This window comes from Garra rufa, chromosome 22 (genome assembly GCF_049309525.1).
Source record: "Garra rufa chromosome 22, GarRuf1.0, whole genome shotgun sequence".
NCBI lineage: Eukaryota > Metazoa > Chordata > Actinopteri > Cypriniformes > Cyprinidae > Garra > Garra rufa.
Window position 1 is genome coordinate 29,754,391 of NC_133382.1, and position 20,646 is coordinate 29,775,036.

Consider the following 20,646-nt stretch of genomic DNA (forward strand, 5'->3'; position numbering starts at 1 on the left):
GGTTTATCGGTGGTCTGATTATCTAAAGACATTTCACAATAGCACGCAGCCTGAGAGAGGCTCTCACCCCGCGATTTCCAGCCGCACCGTATTAAAGGAGCCAGTCTTGCAGTAAATGAAAGAGTCCCACAGGGGTAGGGGATGTAATTGCCCCCACACCTTCATCCAAACAGCCCAACGGGACACTTTCCAGTGGTAGAGATACCCCTGTGGAAGCCCAGATAGATGCAGGAGTGTGTCTACATCCTTATCAGTTTAAACTGTAGATGTGCAGATGTGAGGGGTTTGGACCCTCTCAACCCTCTCTTGTGTTGAAATAACAGGAGCGCACGAGGGCTACAAGGATTTATGCTCACGTACACTTTTGCCGTTATGTGTTTCGTAGGCTTTATGGAGTGTCATAACTGGCTGGAATGATTTATGGCTTATTATTGAATCGGTGCTGCGTGCAGACCCATAGCTCATTATGAGATTACATTTATGTACGTCATGGCACACATAATGTACACACGCAAAATCAAAGAAAATATAAGAGCATTGGCTATGACTGGAATTCGGGATAAATTGACCATGGCCTGGCATATATCAGAGACGACCACTGTTTGGCATATTAACACCGACTCTATAGCTTAAAAGGGACAAATTAAAATGTCAACGGCTCTGCGCTATATCAAAACGAAAGAGCAAACGCCTTACCTTCAGCCATCTGTCTTTCTTCTACTTCTGATGAAGGGCCGCGCCGCACCTCTCCGCCGCTGATTGCTGTGTCGCATACAAGAGATTTTATCGTTTGTTTGTTTGTCTGAGAGGAGATATCGAAGTCAAAGGGAAATTATGCCAGTGCTTGCGAACCCCAGGGCCGAAAGTTTGCTGAATGTGAATCGAAGAAGTCTTTACACCAAGGCAGTGTGCTAAATATATAGACATACATATATGTGCTGGAAATAAACCCAGCTGACCTCATTAAAAGTGGTATCTTTGACACATATTGACTATTAACTGAGTGCTGCTTGGCTGATGTCTGTACAGTAATGATCAGGAGGAGGCACAGGTTCTGTTTGGGGACATGAAATAACTGAAGAGGGCTGTCCTGCTCCTCAGAGACACAGGATAGACAGCGATAGTGTCATTGGTGCATAAATGAGAAAGAGAGCTTTGTGGGCCGCACTGCTGGGCTGTGTTTTGCTTGCACAGTACTATGGGTAATTATGGCGCTGTCATTGACTCATCAGGGCCATACTCAGTGAAGGTTAAAGAGAGACTTGGGTGTAACATGCTCTTACTTTCACTTTTTTTACTCTTTTACTCATTTTCCCGATGTTAAAGTTTACATACACCTTGCAGAATCTGCAAATGTTATTTTATTTTTAAAATAAGAGGGATCATACAAAATGCATGTACTTTTTTGTTTAGTACTGACCTGAATAAGATATTTCACATAAAAGACGTTTACATATAGTTCACAAGAGAAAATAATAGTTGAATTTTTAAAAATGACCCCGTTCAAAAGTTTACATACACTTCATTCTTGATACTATGTTGTTACCCGAATGATCCACAGCTATGTTTTTTTTTTTGTTGTTGTTGTTGTTTAGTGATAATTGTTTGTGAGTCCCTTGTTTGTCCTGAATGTTTAAACTACCCGCTGTTCTTCAGAAAAATCCTTCAGGTTCCACAAATTCTTTGGCTTTTCAGCATTTTGTGTATCTGAACCCTTTCCAGCAATGACTGTATGATTTTGAGATCCATTTTTTCACACCAAGGACAACTGAAGGACTGATATGCAACTATTACAGAAGGTTCAAATGCTCACTGATGCTCCAGAAGGAAACACAATGCATTTAGAGATGGGGGGTGAAAACTTTTTGAATTTGAAGATTAGGGTAAATTTAACTTATTTTGTCTTCTGGGAAACATTTAAGTATCTTCTGAAGGGCAGTACTAAATGAAAAAAAAAATGATATTTAGACAAAATAAGAAAAATTTACACATCTTCATTCGGTTCAAAAGTTTTCACCCCGGCTCTTAATGTGTCGTTTTTTCCTTCTGGAGCATCAGTGAGCGTTTGAACCTACTGTAATGGTTGCATATGAGTCCCTCAGTTGTCCTCAGTGTGAAAAATTGATCTCAAAATCATACAGTCATTGTTGGAAAGAATTCAAATACACAAAAATGCTGAAAACCCAAAAAATTTGTGGTACCTGAAGGATTTTTCTGAAGAACAGCGGGCAGTTTAACCGTTCAGGACAAACAATGGACTCAAGAACAATTATCACTAAACAAAGTGACATGTAAACTTAAAGTACTACTAAATGCTGTATTAAATGAAAAATTAATTAAAGTTGACAAAGTGAAAAATCATTATAATATATTAGATACAAATGTAGACTGTTTTAACAAAAAAAAATGTGTGTTTATACTTAAATCATGCTTAAGTCATATTAGAGCGAGACTGAGAAAGAGCTTTCCATTTTTATGTGCAATATCCATCTAATGGATTGCGGGCAGTCTGTGGCCGAGACTGTGTGAAATGTGACCTGGACATGTTTTCACCTATTTATTGTTCCACACGCTGTTTCAAGTTTCATTCTGTCTGTTTCACTTTCACATCCGTGTATGTTTCCTTAACATGCATAAAGCCTGATTCGCTCTCTCTCTCTCTCAACTCTCCGCCACCTCTCCCAGTCTTGACCCTGAGTTGTCCCTGCTCTCCTCCAGGCTGGGTCTAGCCCCAGTGGTGGTGGCGTGAGGCTGGGGAAGTGTGTGGGGGGAGAAAGATGAGGGATGGCGCCAGCCTGTGATTGCATCTCTAAACAATCCTCTCCATCTGCTCTCTCAGCCCCGCGTGCCAGCACCTTGTGTCTCACCTACAACAACCTACCATCTCCCCTGCCTCGCACACACCCCTCCAGAGCGGGAGAGCAGCCAGACACACTCACACAACACCCCACGCTCAAGGTTTCAGAGATAACCACAATAGAGAGGCTTCCCCAGACAGGGATGCCTTACCGTTTGGTTTTCCAAGCGTTCGGATTAATGCTTAATATTCAGTTGGGAAAAACTGGAAATTTTAGTTTAGCGCAGTGCTTTTTATTCGGGGTGTATTATTTTTAAGAATTTTTGTATATTGTTGGGCCTGTGTTGTTTATGCTCTCATAGCATTTACATTGCATTTTTAGTAACAGATTTTAGTGTTTTAACATTGATCATATATTTTCATATTGAACATATTATTTACATTTTTTATTACTATTTTAGTGATTTAAAATATCATAATTTAATATTTATTTTAATATTACTTTAGTATAAATTTTTCAATTATCTGTCATTAACATTAACATCCGCTTATTATATCAGTCAGAATTTTTATACTGATGAATCAGTTGATCCACAAGTAACTTGCAATTTTATGTTCAAGCCACATGTTGTCAGTAAGCCCAGAAATCCATATTTGTCATATATTTTAATATTTATTAATTTTTTTATAATTTAATATATTCATTAAAAAATGTATAATTTAATGTAATTTTAAATGTTAATTTATTATTTATTTTAATATTATTTTATTAGCATATATTTTAATATTTTTTATTAATTTAATATATTTATTTAAAAAATATTTTTTATTGTTTTAATTAACCTTAAAATATGTTATGTAGTATAATTTTAAATATGTTCATTCTAATATTTATTTTAATATTATTTTAATAGCAATAATTTTTTCATGATGTTGTCATATAGAATTTATATACCATTTTCAGCGACAGATTTTAGTGTTTTTAGCATTGTTTGAATATTTTTTATGAATTTAATATATTTTTTGTTATTTTAGCATAATTAAAAATAATTTAATTCAATATTTAATTTAATGTAAATTTAATAGCATTTTTTAATTATCTGTCATTGAATTAACAAATAATTTAATATATTTATTTAAAAATGCTTTTTTATTATTTTAATGTAATTTTAAATATGTTTATTTAATATTTATTTGAATATTGTTTTAAAAGCAATAATTTTTCAATTATCTGTCATTAACATAAAAATAATTATCGGCTTATCATATTAGCCAGAATTTTTAATATTGGTGAATCAGTTGATCCACAAGTAACTTGCAATTTCATTTGCAAGCCACAGATGTTGGCAGAAAGCCCAGAAATCTACATTTGTCATATATTTTAATATGTATATTTTTTAATAATTTAATATATTTATTTAAAATGCTTTTTTAATTATTTTAATATAATTTTAAATATGTTTAATATTATTTTAATATTATTTTAATAGCAATCATTTTTTAATTATCTATCATTAACATAAAAATAACTATCAGCTTATCATATCAGCCAGAATTTTAATACTGATTGATCCGCAAGTAACTTGCAATTTTATGTTTCAGCCACAGACGTTGGCAGAAATCTTTGTAATATCTGTAATATATTTTATCTATTATTTTTAATATATTTTAAGTAATTTCAATATTTGTTCATCAATTATCTGCCATGACATGAATCTAATTACGGCTTATCGTATTAGCTATATCACGTCCTCCACAAGTAAATTTCATTTTGCATTTTATGCTTCAACCAGAGAAATCTCATAGTTCAATAGTGACATTTTTTTTTTTTTTTACCTTTGTTGGATAAACACTTTTAACTGTATCAGGATGCCACAAACCTGTGTCTTGAAGCAAAACCGGCTGTATCATGCTGCCATGCTTGATGTGTTGTGCCAACATGACGCTCCGTTTGACATCCGTCGGAGTTGTTTTAAAGCATCACATTTTAGGATGACAGTGCGTTGTCACACTACCGACTGAAAGCCGATTGGTGGTGACAGGTGCGCCTCTTAGAAGCAAAAGCTTATGTCACCTTCTTTCTTCTCTCCTTTTCTTCCAGTGACAGGCTTCCCCTATCCGACCACAGGGGCGACGGTGGCTTACAGGGGCGCCCACTTGAGAGGCAGAGGTCGTGCCGTTTACAACACGTTCCGCGCCGTGCCTCCACCGCCTCCCATTCCAGCTTACGGAGCGTGAGTAACCCTTCACCCAAAACAGTAATCTGCAAATGGCTCGCTTTGTTTCCGCCAAAGCCTGAGGCCATTATTAGGTAAAATACAGCACTTAAAAGCGCGGTTATCAAAGGGCCATTTTCGCATTATATGTGCTACCGCCTTAACCTGCAACATGACCGCTTGATGGCTATAAAGTGCGTTACACACTAATGGCAAGCCCTACCGGTTCTCCCCAGTGACAAGACAGAGCAAAGCCCATTATAAAGCAACATTGTTTTTCTCTAAGCACAGAAAATGGCCGTCTTTCCTAATCTGCTCAATTTTTTTCCTTCCTCACAGTCTGGAGTGCATTGTTTTGTCCGCCGAATGAATGCATCGCTGCATAATTTATTTTCTTTTCTATACAGCGCGAAGAAACTCTATGGATGTTCGGCACTGATGTATTGTGTTTTGTTATTTTTTGTTGTGTTTTCGCAGTGTGGTTTACCAAGATGGCTTCTACGGTGCTGAGATCTATGTGAGTATATTCTGTTTTCCCCCAATCCTGTGCTGTTTCCGTAAACTAAAAATGGGTTGAATATAATGGCGATCACGTTTGCTGAGCCTAACCTGAGCAGCTGGTGCTGAATCTTTCATAAGGGCAAGGGTCAGCTCAGGTCACCGCGTGTAGATCCACCAGGTTGGTACTAAAAGCCTTGTTGGCGTCCCCTGTGCATACTGTAACATGGCACTGAATTCACACATGGCTCAACCACCAGCTTGCCTTCCTTTGAAGGCAGTGGTTGATCTCTGTGGGTTTTATGATGATGCTAACATGTACAGTGTGGAATGAACCAAAAACGAACACCCCTATGCACTTAAAGTCTCATTCTTCCACATTTTATCTCTTGGTTTTGCTCTAAGTGGGAGGAAAATCATGCCGGATCACGTTGATGAAGTTGACGTTACAGTGTTTTTGTTTTAATTTATGGCACGCGTTTGATCCGCCTTTCCCTCAGCTTCCATTAAAACACAGCCCAAAGGCCTCGCGCTACAGCCCGAGATTGTGCCCAGGCCCTATTGTTTTTGACAGGCCGTCAGAACGTATTAGTCAGTCAGGTGATCAGAGAGCGTGCCTCCCCTTCCCAGGATTATTTCGCTGCATGAAAAATGGAAATTAATTCAACATTTAGATCTAAAACAAGACAAATGAACGTGGACGTAACTGCGATGCCTTTACCTGGCACGCACGATAGTATGTTTGCCGCCAAGTTTGCAAACCCGTGGCCAGGTCCGTGGCTACAGTCCCAGATAGATCTCATAGTCGAATGGATTTCGACAAATGCACGTAGCTCATGTTTGCTTGCCAGTAAAGTCAGAAACCTTCTCTGTGGACCACCCTATCAACTTTTGAAGTAACTTGAAGTTTAGATAACTTGTAAAGGAATACTCTCTCATGTCATTCCAAACATGTATGCATCTTCACCATATAACTTGATGTTTTCTTCACATACATTGACAGTTTATAGTGATCAGGAGCTGTCAAGCTCTAAAAAGATTACTTAATGTAGTCCTTGAGACTTCTGTTCAACATATACACTACCGTTTAAAAGTCTGGGGTCAGTAAGCTTGTAAAATAATAATAATAATAGTACTTTTATTCAGCTAGGATGCATTAAATGAATCAAAAGTGTTTGTAAATACCTTTATAATGTTACGAAAGATTTTCTTTTTTAAAATAAATGTTTTTTCTCTCTTTCTATTCAACAAGGAATGCTGAAAAAAATTATTAAATGATTTTTATCAAATATTGAGAAAAAGAGCTGTTTACAAAATTGATAATAATAACAGCATTGTAAATCCTAGAAAGTTTATATATATATATATATATATATATATATATATATATATATATATATATATATATATATATTATTTTTAAGTGCATTTATAACACTATGGCCCTGTTTCATAGACAGGGCTTAGCCTAAGGTAGGATTGTTCAGTTTCAAAGGCACTGATATATTTTAAGATCAGTCAGTGCAAGTTTCTTTCAGTTGAAAACAGCTCAGACTTACATTTTAATCTAGGATTTAAGCTTAAGGCTTAAGCCATGTCTGTGAAACCGGGGGTATCATTTGTATTATATCACCTTTGCATCAAATTACAAAAAAGTAGTTAATTCTAATGCAGCATTAGAATTGTTGGTAAATTTGACATTGTGCTCTCTTCTGACTGTTGTTATCAGTCTCTCTTAGTTTTCTTCCTATTTTTAAAAAAGTTGTGGAAACACTATTGTGGAGTTTTTCTTTTGCTATTTGAGCAAATGGGAATGCAAAAAATATATTTGTGGTACTCTCCCATTCACTGCTCTCTTAAGTTAACCCAATTATTATGACTTCCGCTGCTGAGAAACCTGGACATGTGAAAAAGGTTCTTTAGAATGACTTCTGAATGATCATGACACTGAAAACTGGAGTAATGATGAAAAACTCAGCTTTGCATCACAGAAATAAATTACATTTTATAATATGTATGTGAATAGAGAACTTTTTTAATTTGCAAAAAAATATATAACAACATGTACTGTACTTTTACTGAGCATAAGAGACTTTCAAATACATAAAATCTTACCCAACCCAAACTTTTAAACAGTAGTGTATAGGCCTTACAAAGTCTGTAATAAAAAATGTAAATACTAATATTCTTCAACTTAAAGGTTACTAGTTCTCAAATGTCTCACAACCAAATGCCATGAGGTCAAGCTTGAGATTTGACAGTGTTTTTTTTCTATTCCACAAAGAACAGCCTAAGGTTTGGAATGACACAAAGCTGAGTAAATAATGACATAAATATCATATGTGGTTGATCGATCCCTTTAAATCCGTCTGTGTGAGCTGGTAAAACCACCGGAATTAGAAAGCTGTAACTTCTACAGAATCCATGTACACAATCTTCTGTGTCCTGATTTTTCTTCGACTCCAGTAGCTAAACATTTGATCTTAGCAGAGTAGCATCGGACATTAATCCCGAGCTGAAAAATAAATGAGAGCATCTATAATTCAGCGTGCAGTCCTGTATCTGCGATGCCTCAGTCCTGCACGCGCTCTGGCACCGCGATTATTCACATAATGTACCAGTGATGTCAGCGAGCTAAAATAACAAAGAGCGGAGCTGCGTTTCATTAAAGCAGACACTTCAATAAACACCCCAGCCACTTAGATGCTCGCTCACAGCAAATACATTCCCTGTTGTTTAAAACTTGGCATGTTTGGAGCGTAAGCGTTCGCAAAACATCAGCCGGAGAAGACCAGCAGATGACGCCGCGGCTAACAATCTCGGCTAATGTCATTCGATGCTGCTTACAACGCGGCTATTAATAGCGAGCTTGAATGGAGCAATTAATAGCTTTGTCAGATGTCATCTAATGCTTATACAAGCAATATTTAGTGTTGTCTTGCGCCGTTCTCCAGCCACGGATGAGCACGTTGTGTGTGTCAAGACCGCTCCCCTGGGCACCGAGCCAGGAGACTCGTATTGGCCAGCCACATTAATTAAAAGGCCCCTTCAATAGCTTCAGCCAAATCTTCCATTTGGTTCATTCGCAGTAAGCAAACATTGACTGATTTTAATTGTTTATACCAGATTGCCACTTACCATGCTGATCGATAGTTGCCCAGCCCTGCCATTTCAATTGATGGGATTGATGCACACTGGAAAGACAAGCCGTTGGTTGCACCGCTATTGCTGCACTCAGCGCAGATAAGTGAAGACGCTCAGATGGTTCGCTTTCGGACTCGGGCTGTTAGGCATCTGTGCCGAGATCTATATGAAGAGCTAATGCAGTCAATCTGACAATTTCCCCATTAAACAAAAAGGCTTCACAAAAAGCTGTATTGGCAAACTAAATACCACCTAAATCACTCAGCGTTGATTTTAGTGAGCATTGACGGGCTTTTCAGCAGCACTCTTAAGGTTGTAACTGAGCTTTTGGGATTCACTGCCTCGAATGCATGCTTTAATATATGAATGGTCCAGTTGTATTGTGGACAGATGGTTCTAAAAATTTCATGTCACCGATGCCCTGCTGTTTGCATGTGTCTGACGGATGCCCTTATGTAATTGACAGGGTGGCTATGCAGCATACAGATATGCCCAACCAGCCGCAGCAGCTGCAGCGGCCTACAGTGACAGGTGAGTGTCCTGTGCTTTCTGTATTTCTTGTATTAACTGGTTGATGCTTAAAGGCGCAATATGTGAGATTTCATTATTAAAATATCCAAAAAGCACTATGTTTTTGTACTTACATTATCCCAAATGTTTCCAAGAATGTTTAAATCTAGAGAAATAAGCAGTTTTAGCTAGTGTCCCATTCCTTGTTTGGAAACCCCTTTGCAGAATCTGTGTAATTGTGAATAATTTTAACAAAATAAGAGAGATCATATAAAATGCATGTTATTTTTTATTTAGTACTGTCCTGAGTAAGATATTTTACATAAAAGATGTTTACCTGGATGATATATGACACTTTTTTGTTTTGTGATGGTTGTTCATGAGTCTGAACAGTTAAACTGAGCACTGTTCTTCAGGAAAATCCTCCAGGTCCTGCAGATTCTTCAGTTTTCCGGCATCTTTTGCATATTTGAACCCTTTCCAGCAGTGACTGTATGATTTTGAGATCCATCTTTTCACACTGAGGACAACTGAGGGACTCAAACACAACTATTTGAAAGGTTCAAACATTTACTGATGCTCCAGAGGGAAACACGATGCATTAAGAGCTGGGGGAGTAAACACTTTTGAACAGGATGAAGATATTAAAATTTTTCTTATTTTGTTGAAATATAATCTTTTTCCATTTAGTACTGCCCTTCGGAAACAACCAAAGATATTGCATGTTTCCCGGAAGACAAATTAAGTACAATTTATTTTGATCTTCAGATTCAAAAAGTGGCTCTTAATGCATTGTGTTTCCTTCTGGAGCAACAGTGAATGTTTGAACCTTTTTAATAGTTGTGTTTCAGTCCCTCAATTGTCCTGAGCGTTAAAAGATAGATCTCAGAAACTCTAAATAAAAAATAACATGCATTTTGTATGATCTCTCTTTTTTTATTTTCACAGCTTCTGCAAGGGGTTCCCAAACTTTTGCATGTCACTGTATATTCTCAATTTCCAGTTTTATTTTGTAGAAAACATGGAAACACCGCAGACGCTTTAATATGTTGGTGTTTTATTAGACAGGCGTTCAGAAGGGTGTTCACGAACGCCCCTTGTGCAGACACTATGCACCCTCATAAGCATTTTTGCCGAGCCCGCAATGGGGCAAGCTCCAAGGCAGACCTTTACCTGACATTCATTAAGTCACGAAAGTGTGGACTCGTGTGGGATTTAGGACAGGGAAAATTACAGGCGAAAAATACATACTGTGCCTTTAAAGACCCCATTAAAACAACACTGGTGATTTGGGTCTATGTATATTGGTTTTTAAGGCATATAAATTGTAGTTTGTTACAAAAAAGGTTGGTTTTTGCTAAGATATTAAAAAGTAAACTATTTCTTAATTATCTAACTGAAACCATTTAAGGTGAGGAAAACACTTTTTGAATACGAATGAAACTAGCTATGCAACTTAAGAGACATTTAAGCAAACAAAAAAAGTATTTTTGGGGCTGGAGAAGGTAACACATTAACTCTACATATTTAACTTTAAACACAGTGTTTATTAACACTTCTACAAAATTTGGTAAAGACAGCACTAGTTTTAAATAGTAAGATAGAAATCTGAATATAGACAAATAATTTGCTTTGGCTTCCCACACAGTGATGTTATAAAAAGTCATTTATTTAATCTTAGATTTTTTTTTATTTTCTTTATTATATTTCACTTAAATGTGACCCTGGCCCACAAAACCAGTCATAAGGGTCAATTTTGTTGATTTTAAAAAAGCTGTATAAATCTGAAAGCTGAATTCTTAGTTCTTAGCCATGCATATTACAAGTCAAAGTTTTGGTATATTTACGGTAGGAAATTTACAAAATATCTCAATCGAACATGATCTTTACGTAATATCCTAATAGCTTTTGGCATAAAAGAAAAAAACGATTATTTTGACCCATACAATGAGCTATTGCTACAAATATACCTGTGCTACTTGCGTCTGGTTTTGTGGTCCAGGGTCACATATTTTATCTTACACAGTATAAATGGATGTTTATACATGAATGTATATAGTTGTTTTTAGGTAAAAAGTCCTGCCCTGTGTCAAAAGGGAATATATCAATATACTGCAAGGAAAAGAATGTATTTATCAAGCCACTTCTTTGGGTCTGACTTCCTTATTTCACAAATTAAGATTAAAAACATTAATCTTTCAAAGTATAATGGTTATGACTAAACAGACCATGTATTTTAAGGCCTGTCAGCACATTACGCACTGCAACTTTTAACTGTATTCAAGCTCTGAAGTAATTCTGAAAAGTGTTTCCTCAGCTCTGAAAGCCTGGTATGAGTTTACAGACCTGCTTTTTTATTAAACCAGGTTAAATTAGATCATTTAGACTTTGCTTCCCTATCTTTGATACACTCTCGCCCTTTAAACTTGAATTCAACCTGAATTTCCGTAACCACTTAGCTTACTCACTTCAGGCCACAGGGTTGAGTGTGTATGTGTGTGTGTATGTGTGAAGACGAAGGTGGTGCAGGGTTGTCAGTAATTTATCCAGGACCTGTGGGGACCCTGTCAGGTTGGATCAGGCCAGGCACTGGTTTAATCTAGGCAAGATTGAGCGTGTCAGTGCCGATAAGGCACGGCCCTGCCTGCCAGCCTGAAGAGCCCAGATAATGTAAGATTTATCAGAGCCAAGCACAGATCCACATCAGAGCAGGTGACAAGACTGGCATTCCACCGCACTTATTTCAGCCCCCTTCCCGCGTCCCCTCTTTCACTCCAGCTCTCCTTTTCTCTCTCCACCTCTTTCTGCATCGCTTGTCTTTCGGCTCCTTGCTTTCACATAAGCCAGCTCTGCGTTTCGCACTCTAATTTGATATGTCAAGGTGGAGGGGTTTAAAAGTAAGTGTTTAAATGACACAGACTCCTTAACAGGGTATTAATTCTTTTATCATTTACTCACGCTCATGACTTCTTTCTTCTGCGAAATGCAAAAAAAAAAACGATATTCAAAAGAATTTTCAACCGTTACACTCAAATTTAAAGGAGTTCAAAACAACCTTAGATCCCATTTGACTTTCATTGTATGAACAAAAACAAACACTGGGATATTTTTCACTGGGATATACTATTTAAAATAACTGTTTTCTTTGAATATATTTTAAAATGTAATTTGTTCCTGTGATTTTCAAAGCTGAATTTTTAGCATTATTACTTTAGTCACATATTTTTGTTATTATGTTGAAAACAGTAACAATTATACTAACTCCAAGCTTTTGAAAGGTATAGTGTATAGTGTTACAAAAGCTTTTTATTTCAGATAAATGCTGATCTTTGGATCTTTCTGTTCATACTCAACTGCTTTAAATGATAATAATAATAATAAATGTTTCATGAACAGCAGATCAGCATATTAGAATGATTTCTGAAGGATCATGTGACACTGAAGACGAGTAATGATGCTGAATATTTAGCTTTGATCACAGGAATAAATTACATTTATAAAATATATTCAAATAGACAGCAGTTATTTTAAATAGTGAAAAAAAATCACAATATTACTGCCTTTACAGTAGTTTGGATCAAATAAATGCAGGCTTGGTAAGCAGAAGAGAATATGTTAAATATGTTAAAAAAAAAAACATCAAAAACCTTACTGTTCAAAGACTTTTTACTGAAAAATGTTTCTTCTTGAGTGTTTCCCAGAAAAATTAAAGTCATATAGAATTGTAGGAACAGAATAATGACAGAATTTTCAATTTGCATAAAAAAAAAACATTGCTTAAAGGGATAGTTAACACAAAAATGTGGATCATTTTGTGTTTTATCTCATATTGTTCCAAACCTGTGTAACGTTTTCTTCTTTGGAACATAAAGGAAGATATTTTGAAAAATGTCTTTTTTGGTCCATACAATGGAAGTAAATAGTCGCCAAAACTGTTTGGTTGTGAATATTGTTCACACACAGGGAAAAAATGGCGTAGAAACTGTTTTTGGATTCAGAAAACGTTAGTAAATTTCACAATTACAAAGAAACGGTGAATAACACATTAAATTAAACATGAGATATCGAAATGGAAAACCTGAAATAGTAACTACAAAACTGTTTTTTTATACTGCAATATCTTCTTTTGCATTCCACAGAAGAAAGAAAGTCACAGACAATGACTACATGTGACCCTGGACCACAAAGCCAAAAATGTATTTATTGAGAAAATCGCATTTGAAGTTGTCTTACCAATGCATATTACTGATCAGAAAATTAAGTTTTACGGTAGGAAATTTACAAAATATCTTCATTGGAACATGATCTTTACTTAATATCCTAATGATTTTTGGCATAAAAGAAAAATCTATAATTTTGACCTATGCAATGTATACATAAAATACACTGGTTTTGAGGTCCAGAGTCACAAATGATGACAGAATTTTCATTTGTAGGTCAACTATCCTTTATATGGAAGTCATTTTAAAATAGAAAAATCACTCATTTTGAATAAGGCTGGAACTAGCTATCCAGGTTTACTTTGGAGTGGGTCATTTCCGCTGCCCGGTTAAGCTGCAGGTTAAGTAGCCCGGCCCGGCTGGAGTGTTACGGGGATTCCCAGCCACCCTCGTCTGCACTGTCTGTCACAAGCAGTTAAAATCCCCTCGGCTCGGCTCTCTCACTTCACTGAGCTGGCCTGACCTTTGATGTTGTAATAATCCCGGACGACAAAAACCTGGTCAGATCCGATAGTATTTCCATATGTAATAGCATGTCTGGGCCCAGGATTTCCCCCCCTCTCTCCTCTTTTCTCCTCTCTCAGTCTGTGCCCTCGGCACCCCGCTCGGCCTGCCTTATCTGCTCCCCGCAGGCCCTCATTTGCAAGCATGTGTTTGTAGGGAAAGTCAACAAATGAAGAAGGGAAGTGTTGGGGGTTAATAAATAAATAAAGGGAGAAGTAAGGCCCATCTTGGAGGAATTAGTTCCAAATCGGTACCAATGAAAAGAGTCAGAGAACGCCACCACCGCCACCAGCCCTGTGCCTCTTTACAGTGCAGCCTGGGTAAACAAGAGAGGGCAAAGGAGCATGAAAAGGATAAAGAGAGCTGTGAACATAAACTCTCTGCCTCCTTCACTCGCTTTTTTAATGCACAAGCATAACAACGCAGAATCCAAACATCTCTTTCCTTGCCGGGGCCTTCCTTTTCCGCAGTACCTTTAGAACTTTGTAACTTTTAAAGTTTGAATTTGCTAATGTTGACATTTAAGGAAGTATTTCTAGAATATGTATTTATTTAAAACTTAATTTACTTGCTTACACAAGCAAGAAAACTAATTGAATTAATGTATTTTTTGTTTATCTCATCTTTTGAACTTTTAATATGATGATATATATTTCTATAATGATTTATCAAATAAGAATATCAATGAATAGATTAAACCATCATAGAATTTAATTGAAATCAATTAGTCTAGTTAGTTTTCAGTTAATAAATGGAACATTGTAGCCGAATCCTATCCAATAAATTGCAATAGCTTTGTGCTTTGTTACTTTTAATATGAAACAAAGTCTCAGATTACAAATTCTGTCCATTTTATTAGTATTCAAACAATAAATGCTGTTTTGGCTCTGTTTAGTTTGAATTGAGTGATCTCTATAGCGCCAGTTCCGGCAAAACGGCATGAACTAATCATCTCCTCTGCTTTACTGCTAGTTACAGCATGAAATAAACATGAATGAACGTCCAAAGATATGTTAAAAGAGAGTACAACTTACTGAAATACATATCCTGTCTCTTTTAATCACTAAATCAGTGTTTCAACTGCGCAAACATGTCAATATAACAGCTTGTAAACAATATGTAATGTCACATTTACCTCAGAAAAAAACAAAAACAAATTTAGTGACCAGAAACTCATTAGCTGTAGAGAGGAGCATATACTCAGTATTTTTACTGTACTTCAGTATTTAATTGAATAAATCCTTCAAGGTCCTGGATAGCTACCATTTAAATGTTTATATTTCAAAAACTGGAGTAGAAATATTATTAGTAATTGTAAATTTAGTATTTGTAGTTAAATCTATTCACTTCAACCCTCAATATTATAATGTAGCACCACCTGACTTTGTATATTGTATATTTCACCTGATATATATCCAAAATAATCAATAGTGAATTAAATCAAAATCGGAATCGCAAGCTTGTGAATAGAAATCGAATCAAAACGTGATATTTGTGTCTATACCCAAGCCTAGAAAAGACCCTGTTGGTTCTTCATTTCTGTTTCCCATTTTCTTTTCTTTTCTACTCAACGGTGTTTTTCCAGTGTCTTGTCCCTCTCTGACCAATATAACTTTTACCACACGCTCATAAGATAAAATACTCTGTACGTTTACTCCAAAACAATAACAGAGCACCTATCACTTTTAACACACTCTTACCTTTATACCGTGTATTTATGGCAAGCCAGTGATTGCATTTTTATCAGACAGGAAGAAAGAGTGGGAGGAAGGGTGTAGTGATAATGGATCTAGTTCAAATGAACAGCGTTCACTGGAGCATACCATCTTCTCGAAGCTTCAATGCCTTCTCCGTTTCTTCCTTTCCCTGTAGCTATGGCAGAGTCTATGCAACAGCAGACCCTTATCACCACACAATTGGACCTGCAGCCACGTACAGCGTGGGCACTATGGTGAGTCTAGAAACGTGATGCATGAAACATTCATCCATGCCCTTACACTACACAGACTCAAGCACCCCAACAACATACATAAGAGTCCAGTGCAACCATAATAACGCTGAAAGATACCACTGCACATTCTGTTAAATGTAATTGAATGATGAATAGAATAATTGTAAATATTGCAATACTGAATGAAGCATGTGCTGAGAGCTGAAAATATGGAGTTGGGGTGGCTGAGGTCTTTAATATTCTACTTGATTATATTCAGGGTCCAAAATGACTAGCCATTAATTAGCTTTTTACACACATTATATCTAAATCATCATATATATATCATATATATATATATATATATATATATATATATACAGTACAGACCAAAAGTTTGGACACACCTTCTCATTCAAAGAGTTTTCTTTTTTTTCATGACTATGAAAATTGTAGATTCACACTGAAGGTATCAAAACTACGAATTGACACATGTGGAATTATATTTAATTCTATAAAATATTTAATTCTTTATATACTATATATATATATATATATATACTATATATATATATACTTCTGCACAACACAACTGATGGTCCCAACCCCATTTATAAGGCAAGAAATCCCACTTATTAAACCTGACAGGGCACACCTGTGAAGTGAAAACTACAATTTTCATAGTCATGAAAATAAAGAAAACTTTGGTTCAAAGGTGTGTCCAAGGTGTGTCCAAACTGGTCTGTACTGTATACAGTATACAGTAGAGGTCTAAAATTTACATACACCTTGTAGAATCTGCAAAATGTTTTTTTAATTTAGTACTGACCTGAATAAGAAACTTTACATATAGTCCATATAACAGTTGAATTTATAAAAATGACCTTATTCAAAAGTTTACATACACTTAAATTGTTACCTGAATGAGCCACCATTTTGTTTTGTTTTGTTTTTTTTTGTTTAGTGATAGTTGTTCATGAATCTTTTGTTTGTACTGAAGAGTTAAACTGCCTGCTGTTCTTCAGAAAAATCCTTCAAATTCCCACAAATTCTTTGGTTTTTCAGCATTTTTGTGTATTTGAAGCCTTTCCAACAATGACTGTATGATTTTGAGATCCATTTTTTCACACTGAGGACAACTGAGGGACTCATATGCAACTACTACAGAAGGTTCAAACGCTCACTGATGCTCCAGAAGGAAAAACGCTGCATTAAGAGCCAGGGATGTAAACTTTTGAACAGAATATGTGTATTCTGATGTGTACTTTTTTCTTATTTTGCCTAAATACCATTTTTTTTTTTCATTTAGTACTGCCTTTCAGAAGCTTCCCAAAATGTTTCCCAAAAGACAAAATAAGTAAAATGTACCCTGATATTCAAATTCCAAAACTTTTCACCCCTTCCTTCTGGAGCATCAGTAACCGCTTGAACCTTTTGTAATACTTGCATATGAGTCCCTCAGTTGTCCTCAGTGTGAAAAGATGGATCTCAAAATCATGCAGACATTGTTGGAAAAGGTTAAAATACACAAAATTGCTAAAAAAACCAAAAACAAAGAATTTGTGGGAGCTGAAGGATTTTTCTGAAGAACAGCAAGCAGTTTAACTGTTCAGGACAACCAAGAGACTCATGAACAGCTATCACTAAACAAAACAGTGATACAGCTGTATCATTCAGGTAACAACAAAATATTAAGAATCAAGCGTATGTAAACTTTTGAACGGGGTCATTTTTATAAATTTAACTATTATATTCTCTTGTGGACTGTATGTAAACATCTTATATGTGAAGTATCTTATTCAGGTCAGTACTAAAATAAAAAATAACATGCATTTTGTATAATCCCTCTTATTTTGGTAAAACAGTTAACATTTAGCAGATTCTGCAAGGTGTATTTAAACTTGATTTTAATTGCTTTCTTCAGCTACATCAGCAAACATTCATACAGATAAAACCATGTAATGGTGCAAGTGTTTTATTACTCACCAAAGCCAATTTATACTTGTTTGTGGCGTTTGGAAAGTCTTAATTTTGGACCCTGATTACATTTGCATTATTACAGTCAGGAGTATAGATATATGTTTATATATTCAGAGACTAATATATGTGTATGTGACAGTTTGTCAAGATGGATCCTGGGCACTTTTGTACCTCATTAAATGCATTGGGGTAATCCAGCGTACTGACACTTGATTAGACCTTCCAACTGAGACACTTTCCTGTGCATATCAGCAAATGTGGGGATCGTCGTCCCGTTAATGTTTGTTTTTAGCTAGCTTTTGCAGCTAACATCAAAGATGAAAAATTCTAAAACTCCTATCTGAACACAAAAAGAGAAAACTCTTTATGATTTGTTTTTTTGCCGCTGTTGGTCGGGACTTTTCTCAAGATTAACGACCATCAAGCGCGTGCAGCAGCGTGCCGAGGGAGATTAAAGAAAAGGCGAGAGATAGAGGAAGAACGACGGGGAAAAAAGAAAGAGAGAAAAAGAAAAAAAAAAAGATTCCATCGCACCCACCTCCCCCTGCCCATGAGGCTTATTGGACAAACACTCTGCCTAAGACAAATGACTGGAATTTACCAAGTCGACATCCGTGTGATTCTCAAAACCGTACTATTCCCCGGTGCAGCTGCTAGCTAAAAGCTTTCATTAATTAAGACCATTTTTTTCCTCTTCATTTACTTAATTAAAACTGTGGCCTGTGTTGCTTTTTTTGCCTCCTTTTCTTTTTTTCAAATTTTCCTCCCTTTCTCAAGTCTTCAATTCGCCACGTTAAGGCATACCAAATATCCTTCGGCGCTCCTCCGGTCGAACGAGGGCCGCAGGGGGGCCGAAGTGGGCACTCAGAGTTCTCAGCGATGCCAGGACCGAACCGTTTGCGACTCAAATGAGCAGAACTCCTCTCAGTATTTGCACTGAGCCTGCTGAGAATGAAATGAATATCATTAAATCATATTTGACCAGCAGATCACAAGTAAAAAGTATTTAATAATGAGCCCCTCAGAGGGTTCGAGAAAAAAAGTTAGTTTGCTTTGCTCTCTGTTAGAACAGAATTCATGCCACGTTTAAGGCGTGTGTATTTTGCAGAGGGTCGGAGCTGAGGAGAACGGCCCATAGAGCCTTTGAAGTTTTTTGTATTCGGCAAGAGCAAAGGAGGGCACTACTGCAGTCCGGTTTAAGGAGAGGTCTGAGAAAGTAGTGCGTGTTAGATGTCTCCAATCGGATCAACCTGAGGGCCAGACGGCCATGATGGAGAGGTTCGATCTGGAGCAACTGATGAAACACACTGGGCTGTTTTAGTCGTTACCCGGTTGATCCGTGAAACTCTGAACTCTGACGCCCATCCGAGTAGAAAATTCGCACCGCAACTTGAAACGGAAAGAGAAAGGGAAGAAAATTACAACCACTGTTCACCCCAGAGAATCTATTTAACACTGATTGGGTCCTTTTTGTTTTTTCATCTTTGATGTTGCAGGCTAGCCTTTACAGAGGAGGTTACAGTCGCTTCACACCCTACTAGAGAGAGAATCAATCCAAACAAACAAACAAACAAAAGAAAGCAAACACAAACAAACATCCCAACCGCCTCCGAACCTTCCCCGAACAGTCACATTTGGCCTAAAGCTCTTCTTTATCAACCTGCGGTTGTCCGGCATTTCTGTTGCTTGGCCATTGATTTGAAATCTGTTTTGTTTGTATTGAAATGTGTGGTCTGGTAGGGGAGGGGCTGAGTGACAGAGAGGAGGAGGGGTGGGGGGCGCTGTCCAATGAGTTTTCTCATTTAGTCCCGCCGTAGATTTATGGGCATGAGCTCAGCTGATTTATGTGGACAGGGAGTGGGCCAGGAAGTGAGTTTATTTGCCTTACTAAATGGCACAGCAATGAGCAACTTGAGCAAAACAACAGCAGCGCTAGATGTATATTTGCAGTCTTTGCATTAAAGGCCCCACTGAACACCCACCCACTTATTAGAAGTGGCGATGACTGCTACTCATTAAAATACGAAAAGAAAAACCTCTACGGTTTGCATACGCTATCTGTAAACTACTAATATAGCCTTACTATTTTTGTTCTCCGGTAAATATCAAAGGGAAATATGAATATAAACGTTCATTAACAAAGCTGCGGCTTTATCTTAAGAGTCTATGATTGTTTACCGAAACTATATTGTAGTAGTGTTTAAAATGATAGTTAGCCACATGGACCCTTCATGAAGCATTTCAAGTACTGTAATTCTCTGTCACTCACACCCTCTTTCACTTTGACGTACTGTTATATATCTCAATGAACATTTATTGTCTGTATGATTGCAACCGAATGTCATTTCGGGGAGATTGATCAAGATTGTCAAGTTAGATGTCTTTTTTTTTTCTTGTTCTTTAAATATTTGGGTTAAAGAAGTATTCCATTGCCACAGATGGGCTAAAGATACATTTTATGGAATTTTTTAACAATAAATTATTGTTATTTATTTTTGACAGTGAAAAAAAAACCCATTGAAATTAAAACAGAGAAAGCCATCTATTACTATTAATAATATTATTATTTATAAAAATAGAAAAGTGGAAATAATAATAATATTTGTGACCCTGGACCACAAAACCTTAAATCTTAAGTAGCATGGGTATATTTGTAGAAATAGCCAAGTTTTTTATGCCAAAAATCATTAGGAAAGTAAAGATCATGTTCCATGAAGATATTTTGTAAATTTCCTACCGTAAATATATCAAAACTTAATTTTTGATTAGTAATATGCATTGCTAAGAACTTAATCTGGACAACTTTAAAGGTGTTTTTCTCAATATTTAGATTTTTTTGCACCTTCA

General features: G+C 36.5%; 1 protein-coding gene across 3 annotated transcripts in view; it reads left to right on the forward strand.

The window, feature by feature from the left end:
- rbfox3a (RNA binding fox-1 homolog 3a) overlaps nt 1–20,646 on the forward strand; it is a 533,508-nt gene that overhangs the window by 499,281 nt on the left and 13,581 nt on the right. For all 3 annotated transcript variants that reach the window (XM_073827724.1, XM_073827726.1, XM_073827725.1), the window contains 4 exons: nt 4,899–5,031; nt 5,491–5,530; nt 9,122–9,186; nt 15,762–15,840. In XM_073827724.1, coding sequence (XP_073683825.1) covers nt 4,899–5,031; nt 5,491–5,530; nt 9,122–9,186; nt 15,762–15,840 — 317 coding nt within the window. The remainder of the gene's footprint in view (nt 1–4,898; nt 5,032–5,490; nt 5,531–9,121; nt 9,187–15,761; nt 15,841–20,646) is intronic.